The sequence below is a fragment of the Psittacula echo genome (assembly GCF_963264785.1).
Source record: "Psittacula echo genome assembly, chromosome: 16".
NCBI lineage: Eukaryota > Metazoa > Chordata > Aves > Psittaciformes > Psittacidae > Psittacula > Psittacula echo.
This window is the reverse complement of record NC_137752.1, coordinates 2,265,867-2,285,105: the sequence shown is the minus strand read 5'-3', so window position 1 is coordinate 2,285,105 and position 19,239 is coordinate 2,265,867. Positions and strand designations below refer to the sequence as shown.

The 19,239-nt window shown below is 49.9% G+C and overlaps 1 protein-coding gene across 1 annotated transcript in view; it reads right to left on the bottom strand.

Moving 5' to 3' along the window:
* Positions 1–19,239, bottom strand: part of DAB2IP (DAB2 interacting protein) — a gene marked incomplete at its 5' end in the record, with an annotated part of 175,249 nt that overhangs the window by 23,592 nt on the left and 132,418 nt on the right. Inside the window, 3 exons of the mRNA XM_080630700.1 lie at positions 6,131–6,685; positions 8,849–8,947; positions 15,151–15,304. Coding sequence (XP_080486826.1) covers positions 6,131–6,685; positions 8,849–8,947; positions 15,151–15,304 — 808 coding nt within the window. The remainder of the gene's footprint in view (positions 1–6,130; positions 6,686–8,848; positions 8,948–15,150; positions 15,305–19,239) is intronic.

Sequence of the window (19,239 nt, the reverse complement as noted above, 5' to 3'; positions counted from 1 at the left end):
AGGGAAGAGCCAGGACATCCACCAGCATCCCGCAGGCAAGGCCTGCTCAGCATCCCCAGCAGGTCCAGCCCCCCCAGGCTGCAGGAGGCATCTTGCCAGGCTATGAACCAGCCCTAGGGTGCAGCAGGGATCGAAATACCCACAGCCAATGTCCTTGAGTGAGTTCCTCTGCCTCTGGGCAGCCCAGCAAAGCTCTGTTTGCCGCAGGAAAGCAGCCTCCTCCATGGGTCAGTTCCCATGACATCCTGCAGTTCCCGTCCCAGGGCCATTTCCAGATCCTGCCTTCCCTCCGCACAGAAAAGCCACATCGGCTCTGGATCACACGTCTGCTATCTCTGCCTGAAGTACGCCAGCAGCCAGCACTCGGAACACACAAATGGAATGCAAATCCTTGGTGAATCCCTCCGGGGGCCTCACTCACCCACATACAAGGCTCTGAATAAAATGCAATAACTAAAGCCAATAAAACTCCCTGTTTCTGAGCAGCAGAGATCAGCAGGGGGTTGTTTTCAGTTAGGGCCCCTGGCAATGGAAGAAAATAAGATGCTTTATTTCATTACATGGGAGTCGAGAGGGGAAGGAGAAGGTCTACAGTAAAAATGAAGGGCTGTGGCAGTGCTCTCCAGGCTTGTTCCCCTGGTGGTTTTCAGGGTATTTGCTTCAGACTGGACACGGCTGAACCTGTGCAACTTCAGTCACTGTCCATATGCTGACAGAGAACCATAGAATGGTTTGGGCTGGAAGGGACCTTCAGGATCACCCAGCTCCAACCCTTCTGACTCTGCCAAGAAGAGCAGTTCACAAATAAATCAACCCAGTGCACTGGTTCCCAGTACTTTTCAACCAACCAAGCATGAGCCCCAGCAGCGTGAGCTGTGCTAAGGCAGCTCCTCCAGCCCTCCAGAAACACACACAGGACTGGCAGCTTGGTCCCTGCAGCAGAGAAGCTGTGGCTGCCCCATCCCTGGAAGTGCTCAAGGCCAGGCTGGACAGGGCTTGGAGCAACCTGGTCCATGGCAGCTGGAACTGGATTACCTTTAGGGTCTCTTCCAACCCAAATCATGCCATGATTCTATGTCTGAGTCATCCTGCAGCTGAAATCCTTGACGCTGCCATGGAGGATCCTGTAAACCTTTGCTTGGGGAAACTGCAAGGAGAATATGGAGATGTGGGTGATGCCCTGGAAAGGAGCATGCTGTAGCCCACACGTGGTCCCTGCAGGTGGCCGTTGGAAGCTGCTGCCCTGGAGGTGGCCTCAACTGGAAAAGGCTCATTGAAAAACCAACACCTGCTCAGGAACAGGATCCTTCATTGCCCGCATCAATGAGGCAAAGGAAGTGGGCTAAATTGCATTGCTCCAACACAAAAACCAGGCAGAAAAAGCTTCTTCACAGGGGACAAAGCCAGAGCAAAGAAAGCTAATCCAGTCACACACCTGACCAGCCTGCAGCACCCCCAGCCCTGCACATCCCACAGTGCTCGCACTTGCCAGTGCCAAGAAAGCCGACCCTGGTGAGGGGTCTGTCTGCATCAAGTATCCCTGTGCGCACGGGGTGTCACTGGGCACTATCAGCCCCCTCCAGCTCATGAACCCAGGAGGCACAGAGGCAGGAGCAGGAGCATTCCCTTGGCAAAGGGAGCCAGCAAGGAGCACAATCCTTGCACGACTACCCTGTGCACACCCAGGGAGAAGTCTGCACTTGCTGTCCTGGGGGAGGTCCTCCAGCCCCTCAGGATGTGTCCCCAATGGAGCACGTGGGGTGTGAGGAAGCTGATGAGACCCCACGGCCCTGCACACACCACTTGGAACACGCAGGCCCCAGGGCTGGAGCTGATGGTTCCCAATATTGTAACTGACTGATGGGCAGATTGACTTTGAAATAATAAGGTTCTCCACATCATGAGCCTGATTAAGAGGATTGACTTAACCTTAAGAGGATTGAATTGATAAAGGTAATAAGATTACTGCTAATTTCAAAGACTAGCCCAGAGTCCAGCAGGGCTTTTATGCAAAGGTGAAAAACATCAGGGGTTAGCAGGGCTGTAGGTTACAGGTGGACCAGTGTCAGCACAAACCTACGTGCGTCAGTGCTGCAGCAGCAGAGAAACACAGCACCTGATGTGCAAGGAGAGCAGTGGAGGGCAGGGACTGGGCTCTGGACACAGGGTGTGAAACCAAAGACCCCAACTGCCAGTCACTGACTCCTGACCCCCCCCAGTTCCTCTGAGGAGCTCTGCTGGATATTTGTCTGCTAGGAAATGCAAAGATGTTCCCTCTGTGAGTGCTGGAGCTCGTCCTCAACACTTCTGGCATTTTCCAGTTCTCCTTGTGAAAGGAGGTGAAGTGGCAACATGAGGGTAAACACAAAGGGATCTGCTCCTAGCACCTCGCTCATGGCAATAAGAGAACCTGAGGGATGCAGCAATAACACACTGAGTGCCCACCAACCTGCCCGTGAGGGCAGAGGGGCTGGATCCCACACAGGAGGCTCAGAAACTGCTCACCACCCCCACAGAGGGGTAAAAACTGTGCGGGTGCTCATAAAACTCATTAAAAGCCTTATTAGTTTAACTATAGCTGCTGTAAAACATTATCAGAGAGATAAACTCCATGGGGAAGAGGATCTGGCTGCTGCAGGCTCGTCTACGGCTGAACTTGTGCAGCATCCATGCTTCCCTGTGCACTTTCCCAGTGCTCTGCCCTGACTCCACGGAAGGAGTCACTACATCTGCTTAGCTGAAGCTAATCCTTGCAGCACAGACAAGCAGGGACACATGTTTATTCTTCACTCCATTCACAAGATGATAAATATTTATTTCAAGGGAGCAGCTGGCTTGTTCGAGCTCTGTCTAATGCTGGCTTTGAGCTACCAACCATTTGGACAAGAGAGGGGTGTCTTAGGTATTTATGGTCATGAACTGAGCTCCAAAAGCTGTAAGAAGGCCCTGAAACAAATCTAAGCATGGGAAATATTCTGGAAGCATCTGAAGTTGCAATCATTCTCGTGTTGGGAAGGATGCAGCCACAACCACATCACATGGGCCACATCAAGCCATGCTAATGGCAGGGGTGAGCACTCCTGGGAACACCAGGAATGGCAACAGAAATACTTGAAGTTATGACTTTGTGTCTTTGGTCTGTGGGTTGCAAAACACATGGAAATAATCAGGCATCTGCATGCCCTTACAGGTAACACTTTATCAGTGCTCTCACCGGAGAGATAGAATCACGTAATGAGTCAAGGAGCGATGCTGAGAGCCTGCATCCCTGTGCTGAGCCACAAACCCAAGTCCCTCCTGCCTCTTCCCACCCCTATGTGCCACAGAAAGAGACAGTGAACAACCACTGCATGAGCGAGGGAGCTGGTGTAGGGCTGGATGTTTGTCAGGCTTCCCAGAGGGCTGGGATGGATCCCTCAGCCGGACCATCTGCACTTTTACCTTCATCAAATTGCTCTTCCCCCTCCTCACTGCCTTGGTGGCTGCTCAGGAGGTTCCAGGCACAACCTGATGCGCACCAAACCCTCACACAGCACTGCAGGGCTGAAGCCTTTCCCTTACCCAAACAGGGATCAAAGGAAGCATGGACTCTTACTCACAGTGAGGACACTCTGCTTCCCTCCTCCACCTTTTAATCTATTGTGAGACAATTGCGAAGCCCAGGAAAAAGCAGGTATTTAGGGAGAAAAATCAGCTACAGCCCTTGTCCCCCTCCTGCTGCAGCTCTGCGTGCTCCGCACGTGGCATCACCCGCAGGGCACCACATCACCCCTCTCCTGCACACAGCTCCTGCAGCGCGGCTCTGGGTGGACCCACGGACCCCATGACCCCATGACCCTGCCTCGTTAAGGGATTACACCGTATTTACAGCAAATCACTACAGGAAAGCAGGGCCTGAAACACTGCACGAGCAATTAGCTGCTAACGAGTCTTCACAGATAATCTACCGGACACTCTTCTCGGGCCAACTGTTAATTGCTGCTTTAGCATCAGCTACAGCAGCCAAGATCAACAAAACCCCCTTTATCAGCAAAACAAATTGGTGGTTGCCGGGTGCCACGTCTGCACTCTTCAGGGCAGGGGAGAGCTCTCGAGGTGGTTGGAACAGCTCTTGGCAGGGCACAGGGATGCAGAACCCACCTCCAGCTTCAGAGGTCCCAGCAGGACAGAGCCTGGAAGGGGGGGGCTGCCCCGAGGGTGCTCCTCACCCAGCAGAGGCTGGATTTAATCTTGATATAAGAAAGAAATGTTATACATTTAGAACAATCAATCCCTGGGAAAACCTCCCAGGGACACGGGGGGTCCCCATCACTGGAGGCTTTCAAGATACAACTGGACAGGGAGCCAGCTGATCTCATCTAGGCTGCCTTTCCCACAAAAGGCTGGACCAGATGATCTGAGGTCCCTTCCAACCTGGGCTGTTCCATGATCCTATGGTTTTACCTTCCTGCTGCTTTTCCCCTCTCTCTGCTTGTCCAACTAAAGCACACACCACCTGGTTCCCATGCTCCAATAACTCCTGTTGCTCTGACAGCTCCCTAAACCCTGTGCTGATGATGTGCTGATGGCAGATGACAGGCAGGGAAAGCAGAAGCTCCATTTTAGGGGGAAATTCATCAAGTCTGTTTACTGTTTGCCATGTCCCCTGTGTAGAGCCTCTGGGATCTCAAGCACTGATGCAGACACATGTCTGGAAACACACTTGCTCTCTCTGGAGCCTCTCCAGTACCGAGGAGGAGAAAACCAGGAACAGTGACAACAGCTCTCAGCCATGCCAACATATGATCTATGGTGACTGAGACTGGGGCGACACTTGAAGCCTTTTGCTCCAGAACCGTGTAAGCCATGGACATGGTCCTTCAATAGAATGCTATTCCAACAAGAGCCCTGGCACTAGCAGGCAAGAGGCAGCACAGCCCATGGCTCCTGATGAGATGTGCCAGCAGAAAGCAGGGCTGAGCCCAGAAACCACACACTGATGGGTCTGAAGCCCGGGCACAAGGAGTGAGGAGGGGACACCTACGATGCTCCCCTGTGTAACCACAGAGCATATTTCACATGCTGTGAATCACTTCTGTCACCTCTGAGGGCAACAAAGCCAAGGGGAGCAGGGCTGCGGTCCTTCCCTGTGCTCCTGGGGCCTGACACTGCTGCCGGGGGTAAGGAAGGCTTTAACAGCTATTTTCTCTGTCTTTGCAACAGCAGGCCCATGGCTGCACAATCCTCTCAGTGAGCTTTGCCTGCCCTGAACCAGATGAGGAGGCCAAGCCACTTCTCTGTCCAACAGAAGGTAATTAAACCTAATCCATGAACCCTGCCGTGGTCCCAGGCAGCAGTGGCAGCTCTGGAGGAAGCAGAGCCTTGTGATTCCCCCTCAGGTGAGGAGCTCAGGTCTCCTCAGCACTGCAAAAGCTTTGGAAATCCTGCTCTTCCCCAGCTCCCCCCTGCAGAGTTCAGGGAGATTTCAACAGAGAAAACACCGATGCCTTAACTCCTGCAGTGCTGACACTGGCCCTGCTCACCATGGCTGTGCCGTGCCACCCAGGGATGCAGGATGCCCTGCAGCAGAAGGGTCACACAACTCCATGTTCCATGTGCTAGGGACCTCAGTGCTTGCCTGTGCTGTCCAGTAAGGGAGTTCCCAGCGCTGCTCACCCTGCCGGTACCCTCACAGATCACAACCAGAAGTAAATTCCACTCTGCCTCCTCCTTCCCAACCTGGTGGGGGATTCCCAGCTACGAATATGTTCAAAGTGGCCCACATAGACTGAACTGCCCTGGGTGCTCAGTGCAGGAATACCCAGCACACAGAGGCTGCTTAGCTTAAGCCAACATTGCTTCCATTTCATCCCTGAGAACTGCCTTCTTGCTTTACTTTCACTGTTCAGAAGGCAAGAGCCTGGCCCCTGAGCCTCCAGAAGGGAGAAAAATGACTCGGTTGATATCTTGAGGCCCCACTGACCTCTTGCTAATTAAGCAGTTTGCAATTTGCTAGCAACCTGCTCATAATTAAAAGCAAAATTAGCGTGTATGGATGGCTAGGACTGAAGCCCAACTCATGTGGTGATTTCAAACCCTAACACAGGAGCCTGCTCTCGATGGTGTCCGACAGGATCACAACGGGTCTTACCTTGGCCTTGCCTGTACTCTGCAGGATGTGCACCAGTGCAGACGCCATCTCCTCTTTGTTCTTCACGCTCAGCGAGGGCTCCAGCACCGAGCACAGCACCATGTAATTGTTAGTGATGTACTCAGCAAACTCTTTGTACATCTCCATGGGAAGAATGCTCATACTCTGGTAGCGCGACTTGATGCGGATCATGGGCCCTGGGGACTTGCCCTTGCCCGGGTTGGGGCTCACCACTGGGTACCACTTCTCTACGAACTGCCGGCCCGTGACGGAGCTGACAGGGATGTTCACCTGGCCAATGAAGTTGGTCTTGTCCTTCTTCTTCTTCTTGTCAGTCTCTTTGTATAAGTGCACCGTAATGTTTTTGAGCGATGGGAGGTTATTAAATTCAAAGTGCTCCCCCCAAAAGACATTATCAGTTTTCAATTTACAGGTAGTTCGTGCATAAAGAACGTCATCCAGGCATAATTCACACAAGTACTTCTTCTTAGCTGGCAGGTCCTTGGCTTCAATAATCCATAACTTTAACATATTCTCTACCCTTCTGCTGTTGTCCTGAAAAGAAGATGCAAAGAAAACCAGGTCACTAAAAAAACCCAAACCACAAAGTCAAGCACAACAGAACTGGAGATAGGAGTTAATTATTTCGGATGTGCTAAATGAGCAGAGACTTAATTACATTTTATTTTAAGGAAATACTGGCTCTCAGGAACCTGCATAATAACACTACTTATGTTAATTTTCCAAATATCACCATGCTCTCCGTGTCTGTTGGTGCCAATTAATATAAGGAACAAGGAAGATAAAACCCCTCCAAATCATAAATGTACCATTTCCCATTCGCTGCCAAGAGGGCCTCAGCAGAAACCAGAACTTCACTGATCATTACTGGCTTTTGCAGAACAGAAGCTGTGTTACAGGTATCTCCCAACCACCTCCCTTTTTAGTACAGCAGCACTGGAGTCTGTTTTCTTTACTGTAATAGAGTAACAATCAAGGGATCTGAGCACACACCCAGGGATCACCTCGTCCATGGCTGGAATGCAACCACCTCTGGCAGGGAAAGAAGCATTTACAAAACCTCATGGTATTTCAGGGCTGATGTCCAGAGCACCCAAACTACAACATCAGGAGACAGAGCAAGTCCCACAGGAGAATCACCGCAGTCCAGAAATAGAAATGTGGCTTGGATATCTTCTAAACAACAACAGAGCAAAGGGCACTGTGGAGCTTTGAGAGCTCCCCAGTGATGCTGATCTCATCCTGGAAGAATATCCAGGGGCATTTGTTGCAGGAGTGACTTGAAAGATAAAGCACTCACAGCTGAACCACTGTGAGGGGCTCTGCAGTAACCTGCTTTGCTTGGAAACCCCTCGCTGAAACAGCCACCGCAGCCCAGGAGTCTGAGCAGGAACGTTTCTGCTGCAAGTCCACAACGGGGTACTGTAGGTTCAGGAAGTACATGCAGGAACTACACAAGAACACTGAATTCCTGACAGAAATATCAAGTCAGATACTGAGAGTTCATTGTCTATGACCTCAAACAAAGATGCAAAAGTAGCCATCAGTTAATAGCATGTTTTGAGATAAGGGCACACTTCCAAATGAATTTCCACTGAACACTGGCATCTCAAAGCCATAGTGATGTGCCCAGCCCCAACTCGCATTCCCAGGACTTTTCCTGTGTGAATGTGACCACACAAACCTTACACAGCTCTTTCAGATCATTACTACCAGGCTGCTGCACTTGGAAAGCACTGGAGTCGCTGAACTCCCCATACAGGAACTCTCCCCTCCACTGCTCCGGTCATGATATTGAAGGAAATCTTTTATCCTGACAGTTGGCACTGTGCTGGGAACAATCAACTCCGACACAGAGGGCTCCTTTAGCAACCTGCCAGGCCTGGACCTAACTTGCACGCAGTTCTGTGGCTTTGATGCCAGGAATAAATTCACAGGATCCCATCATTTGTGTTTTCTCTGATCAGCAGAAAGACTTGTTGATAGAACTAGTCAGCTCTGAAATCCTGCAGCTGATCAATCCTGATCAACCTTTGTTACCCAACTCCAGTGCAGAGAGGGAGAAGCAGTTGTAGATTCTAATTCAGGATGTACTTAGTCCTAGTGAGCCATAAAACCACATATTGGGTGTCCCTGAGTTCTAGTGAAGTGAAGGATTTGTTTCTGTAGCTCCCTAAGGGGAAGACTTTGCCACTCAACTGACTGGAGAAAGGAAAGGTAGATTCCACTCCTGCCTCAGCGAGCTCGCTGTGAGGGGCAGCTGAGTTTCTCCATCCCTCAAGCAGACACCACAAGCACTACCAGAGTCAGGAAGTGTGCTCTGTGAACTCTCCAGACTACTCAGACTTGTCACTTTGCTGGCAGCTACCCGAGAGCTTCCTGAGCTCCTAGAAGTGGAAAGTCCTATGTATGCAGCAAGTATCATCAGTAACAGAGCAAGACTGAAGGTTCTTCGGGTCTGATCAATTTTCAGCAACAGCTGAAGCAGCGAGCGCTGAGAAAAGAGGGGAAGAAGTAATTGGCACTTGCCTGTAAATATAATTGTGGGAGAAAGCAATACGGAAAAAGGCTGACCCACAGTTACACTTACTCACTGTGTAATGACAATACGTCCCCTGCTGCTACTATGCACTGGGCTATAAAATGTAATAACGAGGAACTGAACTCTTAGCAGAGGCAATTCCTCAAAGCCACTACCTTATTTGGGTGCACGGCACGCCGCAGGTTTTCCATCCATTTATCTCGCTCTGCTGCGGAACGACACGAGAAGCACTTACTTCCTGATGAAGTCGTCACCTACAGGGAAAGGAACAGGATTATGTCTTGACCAGCACACTGCAGGCTCAACATGAGGAGTGAAGGGGAGTTAGGAAAGATGTTCGTGGATCTCTTTATGTTATGTTTTATTTTAAGTAAACAGCTTTACCCAAGCATGAAGCAACAGCCCCTTAGGCTGGCGGAAAAACAGGGCAACTCTCCGTGTCACAGAAATAATCATGGAAGCAAATTCCAATTACTTCTCCTCTTCTACACCAGAAAGCAGTACATCATGGGCCCCACGCATGCGACGCTTTAAACCACCAAGTTCCACAACTGAGAGTACAAATCCCTACATGAACTACTGCAGCCACTTGGCATTCCTCCAGATTCGGCCCAAAGCTTGTGACAGTAACCACCCGCTCCTTGTTTCCTGCAGAACCCCAGGCCTGGGAAGGCTGGTTTCTCACCTTCCCCCTTCGTGCCCTGTTGCCTCCTAAGACCACGCTGGGAAGAACACGGGGACAAGCACACACACCCCACTGCTGGCAGCAGTACAAGCAGCACTTGCTGCCTGGTCAGAGGCACTCCCACCCTAAGAGCACCTCATCCTCAACTGGGCAGAGCCAGGCTGGGGCTCCTGGACCTGGAGATGGGTGGTGAAGTGTTGCTGAACCCTCCTGTCGTGCTTCCAAGGGGTCTTTCTGCAGTATTTGCATGACTTCCTCTGACCATTGGGATTCCATAGCCCGGTTCTGAAGAAGCATGTTCACAGCAGTGACATTTCCAGTGGTGCAAATGCCCCTCATTCCTCATCACATCTGTGCTACCACACAGAAATAACCCTGTTGAGAGCACACTAAAGCAACCGCTGCCCAGCAGCCCCAGGATGACGGGCACCAAGCATTTCTTCTATCCATCACACCAAGCTTCCTTGGCATCAATTACTGAGCCAAGGTGTAAAAGGCCAATAGTTCCCTGCATCTTCTCACATACACATATTCTTCAAGCCCCTGCCTCTTCCAGGCCCTGCTGGGAAGCTGACAGCCTGTGACCATGGTACCATAACTCTATGCTGCCCATAAAGCCCTCCACAAGCTCTGCCCCTCTCTGCATTCACTGCTTTTGGTGATGTTCAGTAATATTCTCTGATGCAGGCCAAATGGACATGGCTAATACTTATAAATAAGTCCTCTTGAGCTTCATTTCCACCAGTCTCAAGCTGCAGAATTACTTCTGAGTACTTTATCATTTCAGATTGCTTGTGTTTCCACACTGCACACTGGGTTATCTGCTGCTGAGAGACACAATCTCCTTTAATTTCATGTATCTCCCAGAAGCCTAACCTGTTCTTACAGCAGAGCTGGCACTTGCTAAGATTTGTCATTAGCTAACCTCAATGACAAGCTGAAGGCACCCTGCCTTTGAACACAGATAGCTTCTAACCAGGACAAAATGAAAAGAGGCCCATCCTTGTCTTTACACAGTAAACGCAATAAATCTTCCCACCCTTGATATCCCAGAGGCTCTCTTCTGGGATACCACTCTTCCCTGTCCTAACATGCTTTTATCCTCTCCCCTGTAAAACTATCTTCACAAGCTATCTTCTGTATCCAAGAAGACTCCAAATTAGTAGGCACAGCAGTATGATCTTTTCACCATCCCTTCATGCTTCAGTGTATTTCCAGCTTCTTCAAGGCTTCCCATAACAAATCCAGCTTGCTCCATCTCCTGTTTGTTGCTGTGGATGCTCATATGAGCCTCTATCCCTGACCCTTCACAAAGGGGCTTCTGGTGGCAAAAGAGATGTCCCGCTTGCAAGACTGTGCCCATGGCGTGTGATCCCTACGCCTTGACCCTGTCAGAGGGTCCAGCAGTTCTGCATCTTGATCCTTTTCTTGACTGGGAATGATACCTAAAGAGCAGCAACACACAGCGGATGCACCGCTGGTGTGGTGCTGCATCATCTCAACACCGAATCACCAATACAAAGATGCCAGAAGAACCACTTAGCAAGTGTTTAAGATGAGAACTTACAGTGAAGTAACACAGAAGGTGAGCAGCAAATGAGCACTGCTCATGGGCAAACCCTCCTGCTGACATTCTAAGGACACAAAATTCAGTCCATACCAAGTGCTTCGAAATCAGTTAATAAAGATGGAGTAGGTCAAACACACCTTCCAGTAACTACACCATCAGCCCATTGCCTCAAAGGCCATTTCTCACCTGGCTTTTTGTTCAGCTCTTCAGTGTTGATGGGAGTTTGGTGTATAAATGCATTTGAAAACAATGCTCTTGGATCTAGAGAACGTGGTAGGAAACCTGGAAGCTCCAGCATAAAAGAGAATTAAGATTTCTCTGATTGCTGTTGAAAGACGCTCTCCTAAAGGCAAGTTCTCCTTGGTGACACACAGAGATCCCACAGCTGCATAGAGCATTCATATCCAAATAAACAAGCATGCAATTTAGCTGTCCTTTTACTGAATCTGTTCATTAAATGTCATTTTTTACCAGCTCTCTGTTACACCGAATATCTGGTATATTTTCTTGCCACACTGAAATCAACATATTATCACCCAGTTATCATGGTAAAATCTGTGATTCAATACCAAAACAATTACCAATTAACTAATCACTCAAACCCCAAAAGCCCTGTAACTATCATACTTCAGTGAGAGAAGAGGAACATTCTCACACACGAAGCCCTCTTGATCTGATGGGAATTGAAGGTCGTACCTACCACGTGTGACCAAAAATATCAGTTTACCCAGATCAGAAATAACATCCCAGCTTTAAGCTGTGACCTAAACATCACATGGCATTAGTGATCTTCATGGGATTTTGATTATCTTTATAAAGAGATCTCATGAAGATTTTGGATATGCTAGAATACTGTTAATGTACAGGATAAGCTCAATTAGTAAAACTCATTCATTTCTAAATTCACATCCACTATCCACAGTCCTTGCCTGGGTGATCTCTTAAGTCACACAGAATATCTTAGGCACAGGATGGGTTCCTCAAGGTACAGGTGAAGGAATCCCACAGGAGTAACCACAGAAGATGACAACTGAGTTACTGAAGCTGCTGAGCTCACAGTGTTCGAAAGGAAAAGCCGAGGCTCAAGCTGGTCAATGCCACCGTGGCCAAGCACAGAAGGACAAACCAGCCCCGCAGAGCTGCGTCAGCTGCTCGGGGCCACGCGAGCACCAGGGAACGTTTGCACAGCTGGATTAAATTTAGTGGAGCTAAATTTACCTCTGCTAAATCCTCCCTTGCTCCAGCAAGGCCAGGGTGAGGCAACATGGTTCCAGCTGCATTGAAGCAACCACAGTTTTCCTTTCTGCTGCTCTGCATCCCCTGCTATATCCTGCGACTGCCCAGACACGAGTGCTGCAACAGGCCAAGGCTTGGGTCTGCTAAGGCAGGAACAGAGCCCTTCAGTTCTAATCCCTCTGCCTGGCCCAAGTCACCAGGACCCCACAAATAGCTGAGGCAGGAATAGGCTCTGAGAGCCTGAACTCCGAATCTGCCTCACTGGGCTAAGACACCCACTGTGTATTTAGCACTTGCACTGGCACTAGCTGGTTATGCTGACTGAGAAGTCTCATCAGGAGAAAGAAGATGACGCTGAGTAACTTTAAAATAAAAATCAATCAAGAAAACAAGTAAATACCAACTGCCAAGTACTGAGACAGGAAAAAGCAAGTTTCATAGAACTAAATAAGCAGGAAAAGCCAAATGCAGCAGTTGAAAAGCTCTGCATTACTGCTGACTCCTTACCAAGGCAGAGCCCAGCTGAGCAAACAGCTTTAGCACGTCTTAATGCAGGTTGGTTTTGCTAAAGAAACAATCCCACTGCACCTCTATACCGCCAACTGCCTCCAACAGAGCCACTTGGGCTTGTTCCACTGCAGATGGCTTTGGCACCTCTCGCCTTTGTCTCCCTTTGGGTGCACTGCCAGTTCCCGCTCTGAACCTGCCCTCTCAGCACGACTCCATCTGCAGCCATCTCAGATCTTGCCATCTTCTTCTCCAAGCCATGAGGCTGCTGCGGCAGCTCGGTGGAGGAGCTGTGGTGCACTGCGCCTCGCACAAGTGAGGGCTCACAGACCTCAGCTGGTGATAGGAGCAGCTTCTCAGTGTCTCTTGCCTGAGAACCCCAGTGCAAGCAGAAGGTGTTGAAGAGCTGTGTAAGGCTGGCACTGTCCAACAACAGCAATGCTTCACTTCTCACTTTGAGACAGCAAACTTGGCCATTCCTGACAGATGTCCCTAGAGAACAGATCCACAACAGCCTCAAAGCAGAGCCAAGGCACCATTACCAACCGGCAGCAGCTTCCCAATGCCCTGTGCAGAGTATCTTGGTTCCTGTTGCCCCCAAGGAGGCTGGCAGGCCCTTCTCACTCAACGTTTCTTGTTGAGGGCTTCTTTTCCAGGACATCAGCTGAGTTTCTCATCTTCAGTGTTCCCATACTCAGCAGTGTGATGGCTCTTGGCCATCAGCTTCAGTTTTCAGACTCATGCAGACTTCAGGCAGCCAGGCCACAGAAACCACCAGGTTTTACTGCTCTTTGCTGCAGTCTTCACCAAGCCTTGCCTGTGCTTTCAGATAAAGCAATGCTGAAGGACTCAGGATCACAGGCCATAGATGGGACCCTCAGGACATAATGATAACGGAAGGCAACATCCAAGCACCGAGGTGGTCGCTGCCTGCCACCCACCAGGGATGCAGAAGATCTGCAAACCCATTCCAGTGCTGACCTCACTCTGGATTTGAAAGAGGCTCTCTGGAGATCAAAGACCAACACATTATCACAACATGACATTTAGCTCCCACCTTGGTCCTTCCCGCTGGAGCTGGCTGATGAGTAACTGTCAGTTACAAATCAATGTCCCTTTTGTTTCCTGGCATTCTTCCGTTCCCCTGCAGGATCTGCAGCGCAGCAATTAACATGTTCTCTTTTCTGTATGACTCCGCTTTACCCAGCTCACTTAAAAATAAAGATTTTCTTCCTCCTCGTGAGTGCGCGCCTTGTGCCATTTCCCTCCCAGTCAACTTTCTGCAGGTACTGTTCATATCCCTTCCCCTGCTCTCGTGCGCCGACCAGAATCGGTAAACAACTCTTTTATTACGGATGTCACATCTATTTTCCATCTAGCTTCATTTTATCTTTCTGGAGTGGAATGTAATAGAGGCCATATAATTTACAAACCTGTTCTCCTCCTGACCTGCTGTTCAATTCTACAGAGAATGAACAGCACTGGAAAATGTATAGCTCAGCCCACTTCTGAGTGATGTTAGGGGCTGGTTTCTGCACGGCTCTTTGTGCGTTACCTGCTTATAGTGCAAGAGATGGAACTTTCAATTCATTTCTTTCAGTGTGCTAATGTCAGTAAAGAATCCTCACCTCTCCAGCTGGACTCCTCTTGGACACTTGAACAAGGCTGTTTTCACCCAGCACTGCCCATCCAAGGGAAACCTGCAGCTCAATCCGTGCATGTACCTGCTCTTCTATGACCAAGTATGAAGAGGTAACCTGCCCTTCAGGGTATCGCCCACCCCATTACTGTAAGCAAACCACTTCCCAGTTCCATACCCAGCCACTGCCATAAGCAATACTACTTTGCCATCCACAGTGCAGGACAAATGATTCCCAAGCCATACTACACTGAATTATCCAACAACAGACCGGTTTGTACGTGTCCTACTACCTCCCACTAGTGCAGACCCAACCACATGCCACAGCAGATGTTAAAAGAAAATTGAAATGCTCACAGATTTTTCTATTTACCCAAACAAGTGAAGCTTCAGTTTGCTTGCCCAAGTCCTCAACACTCCCACTGACAACAGAACGCCAGCTTTGTGATCACAAATAATGTCTTTGTGAGCACTGAGGAGGGATTAGCACTTTCTCATATCTGTACGAACATGAACTACACATTTCTGCTCTGCTAATACACAGCCTGAAGTAGCTCAGCACCTGTGGTGGCAGCAAGCTCTGCTGCGACAACGGGTACAAAGCAAAGAGCTTATTGCTCTGATTTTGTGGATATGATTCCCCCTTGGAAAGACGGGAGTAATTTTCTGCCTATGAAATGGCCTCTGTGTAGCAATTCAGAGGAGTAATGCTTTACAATAGTGAGAACCCACGCTCCAAGCCCACACCTGGCTCCTCAGCCAGCCCCAACACAGCAGGAATGGCCCCTGAGATGGCCAGCCAGACAGAAAGGCTCCTTACCTCAAAGCAATAGTCTTGTCCCAGGATGCTACTGTGGACCGGCTTGATGACCACTTCTTCCTCCATACTGAGATCCAGAGCCTCAACAGCACTACTGGGACTGAGCAAAGACTCGTGGGAGCGTGATTCTTTCAGCCTCGGCATTAGATGGGATCTAGAGGAAAAAGGGAACGGGATCAGTGGATGCTTTCCTCCCCAGAATTTGGTCCATCTGTTAGCAACAACTGCAGAATATTCCTGGGAATTTTTTGCCCTGAGATAACAGAGGGCCCAGAATAGCAGGGACTGCTACTCGGCCCCATTTATAATGTGGTGAGCAGGTTCTATTCCAGGCTGTTTTTCCAAGCCCTGATGCAGCCAGGACTACATTATCAGAGGAGTGCAGGCTGTGGGGCTCTGCACAGCTGAGCATGTCTCTAAATGTCTGTCATGCCCGTTGTTTCCAGGTGGGTTGCAGTTGCCCCAGCAGGTACCACAGTGCTTGTCAGTCCCACAGCTGGGTCTGCAGCACTTGACTGCTGGGTCTGGAACGGGTTTACACACACATGGGGATCCCATTAGCATCCTACTGCATATCCTGCTGTTTCACAGCACCCAGACCCTACCGACAAAAGGAAGTTACCTGCAAATGGGGAGGAATTAGCGACTTTAGCCCTTGTAAAACCCCAGACCCGTTTGCTCCCTGCCTGCAGAACATGCCCGGAGACCAGCACTGCCAGAGTTCCCGTGCACAGGAACCCTTCTCCCTACCAAAGCTCCCTTATCCCTCTCACTGCTGCAGCTGGTGTCTGGATCCACACTCTACAACCAACAGCCTGAGGGCTCGTGTGTTACACACCTGGGATGGGGACAGTGTGGAAAATAAGGCCATGATAGCTCTATCGATTGATCTAAATGCTCTGGAGTCCCACTGGCAGCATTTAGCAGCAGGGAGCCCACAGACAGCAAGCAGCACACCATTTTCGAGACAGCCAATACAATCAATGGTGCTGTAACTCTTAAAGCAAAACCAGGGAGCTTAGGGGGAAAAACCACAGCCAAGTACTGCCAGGGAAAACAGCAAAAGCAGAAAGCGGCAATGGAAAAATAACTTGAGAGCAATGCGAGCAGCTGCCTCCTCTATAGCCTGCACCATGTAAAATGGTCTTACTCCAGCCAGCTCACAAAGCTCTGATCCTGGTAACTCTGACCTTTACATCCTCTGTAAAGCACTTTAGGGTCTTCCAAAGAGACCACGTGTCCCTCTGTCTACACAGAGAGCACAACTTCTTCAAAGGCACAGAAGGACACAAATAAAGGGAGTCTGAGATATTCCCAGCATGGGTTTTGTGAGTGAAACAACAATGCTCCCAGTATGCTCTCAGCCTGCTTTGTGTGTGCTGAGTTCTGTCGTTCTCCAGAATAAAGCTGACCAACCCACAGAGAAATGTCAATAGCACATGCAAAATTCATAGCTTCCAGGGGATCACACGCCAGGCTGAACCTAGAGACCAGCCAAAGGGGATGCTAAGATAAACAGCAGCAGAAGATAAACAGGTGCTGCTCTAGATTTGCCATTAAGATTCATGCAGTGGATGAGCCCCCAGGTGATAATGGATCAGCCTGCAGCTGGGTTCTCCAGCTGAGCATGCTAAATGGATGGCTTGGAGAGCCACAGCTCCTCCGGCAGCACCGCGGGATAACCAGCCTGGGGACATGCTGCCCAAGGGTGCCAGGACAGCACAGCCTCCAGGCACCTCCCTGCATCCACACAGGCCGCAGCCAGGACCAGCCACAGTGGTACCCGTGAGGGCACCTGCAGAAAGCCAGACTCATTCCTTAGGGGACAGCCCCCAGCCCTCAGATGCTGAAAGCCTGGGTTAGAGCAGCCCAGCACCGGATCTGGAGTGGTGCCTTTGAAGCCAAAGGCTCTCCATCCCATTAGCAGTTCTCTAAACTGCCCACTCACCCCAAATCTCTGTGGTGAATAAACTGATCTCTAGGAACTGGGCACGGTCGTTTCCCAGTACTTTGTGGTGACTTCCCACTATTTTCACAGCAAAGGGTCCATATCCTTTCCCTCTGAATGCTAACTCTAATACAGGCAGACAGATCAAGTTACCTCTGGACACTGAGAGCAGAACTAATATCCAGCAGCTCCAGAACTGACAATACAGCCTGCTCACCAAGCCCACAACCAAGGCATTTAGAGTAAATCTTATTTCCATATTTGAGATGTGAAATTAGAGAAGGGAAGTCAACAAGCTGAGACCTGCATCCTTGCGTGGACAAATATGAATATGGATAAACTAAACCCGCACCTCAGGATGTGACATGAGGATGTACATGGCTCAGCCGGACCCCTTCATGCTGGCCTAAGACGTTTTGTTAAAACAAGTTCAGTTTTCATGTAAAACTCCTGCAGCTGCAGGGCCCCGGGTGGGAGTGCAGATGTGCAAAGATGAAGAATTACCAAGGGAGAGCTGCTCAGGACACACTCTGTTCTCACCAGATTCAGCAAATGCGTATTTATATCCCTCCATACTCTGCCATATGCCTCTGGGAATCCCAAAATTAACGGGACTTTCCTTAGGCAGGAGGTTGTTTGTCAGGTTCCTGTCTCGGCAGGACCCACTCCCACGACGCCTCTTACTTCTGAGCGATCAAATCCAACCCAGGTCAGCAACAGAACCATTTTTCACCAGATGCTGCACTGTACAGAGGGAGCGCTGCAGGTCTCCAATCAGCCCTAAAAGGCTCAGCATCTGTCTGCGTATCAAGAGCTAAATGGGGAGATGTCATTAATTAGAGACTCTGGTTTGAAATCCCAGCAGAAGGGATGTGCCAGAGGCAGCCCTGGCAGAGCAGGATGAGAGCTGTCTCTGCAGAGCATCCTCCCAGGGTGACTGGCCCCATCCTCTCCCCAGCTCCCTGGAACCAGCCCTGATGCTATGGTACTTAACCCACGGCAGTCCAGGGGGTCTGCAGGCATCCCGGAGTGCAAGGAGGGCCACACACCCCACCAGTCTTCAAAGGACACACAGTCCTTTCATTTTCATCCCCTGTTGTAGAGCAAAGCGCATTCCTCGTGTCCTTTGGTAACAACATGACATTTGCAGCAGGAGGCCATTTACTGGAAGATGTTTGCAAGTCCCTGTCGCAGCTCCCACAAATTTCCTTTTGTATTAACAGCAAGACAAGGGTCTTGCTAAGGCCGTAAGCTGCTTCCCTGACCCCGAGGGTGGGAGCACTCTGCTTACTGGAAGGACCACTCAGCGTTGCCCCACTTTGGACAAGGAAAACATGAGCCCGCTGTGTTTGTGTTACACTGAGCAAGAGCTGTACTGCATCAAGCCATAAGACATGGAGAGCTTCATCCAAAGATGATTTACTGGGCAAGGGCTAGAAAGACCCCATCAATTCCATTCACTGATGAAGAAGTGCAGAAATACTACACACACGATGTGACAACCCCCTGGGCAGAACAGGAGTACAAGCAGGAGGTGGATACTCCTCAGCCCTGCCTTCACCCAGCATAGGCAGGGAGCAGCACCCACGGCAACAGAGGTACCAGAGCGCCCGTAAACTCGTGTTCTTCCTTAACCATCCACCATCCTAACAGGCAAACTCACCCGGAACATCATTTGCTTACTGTGTACATACACTTCCAAGGTGACACAGGTACTTTGTTCAAACTCATCTCTCTACCACCGCTTTTCAAACGCTGCCCCTGCGGCCATCCACTCTCCTGCTCTAATAACTCGCTGTGTATTCCAGGTCCCATCCCAGCTTACGTGAGCTGATCAGATTCAGTTCCTACACTTCTGTTTTAATACGGTGGGAACGGGCGGCTGCCCAGAGAAATCTCACAGCAGGAAACCCTCCTTCCAAACAGCACGTTCAGTTCTTTTTGCCACGGGCCTTATTTTAATCCCTTTCTACTTGCCTGAAGTTCAGCTGAAATGAAGGAGGGGGGAAATCTCATAAAAGACCACATTAGTTCTAAAGAGAAATAACTGCTACCGGCACTGACCTGGAGAGTCCTGCAGAGAGGCAGCCAGTCTCTCGTTATTAAAGAAGAGGTTTACTGCCCACGAGCAATGACAGAGG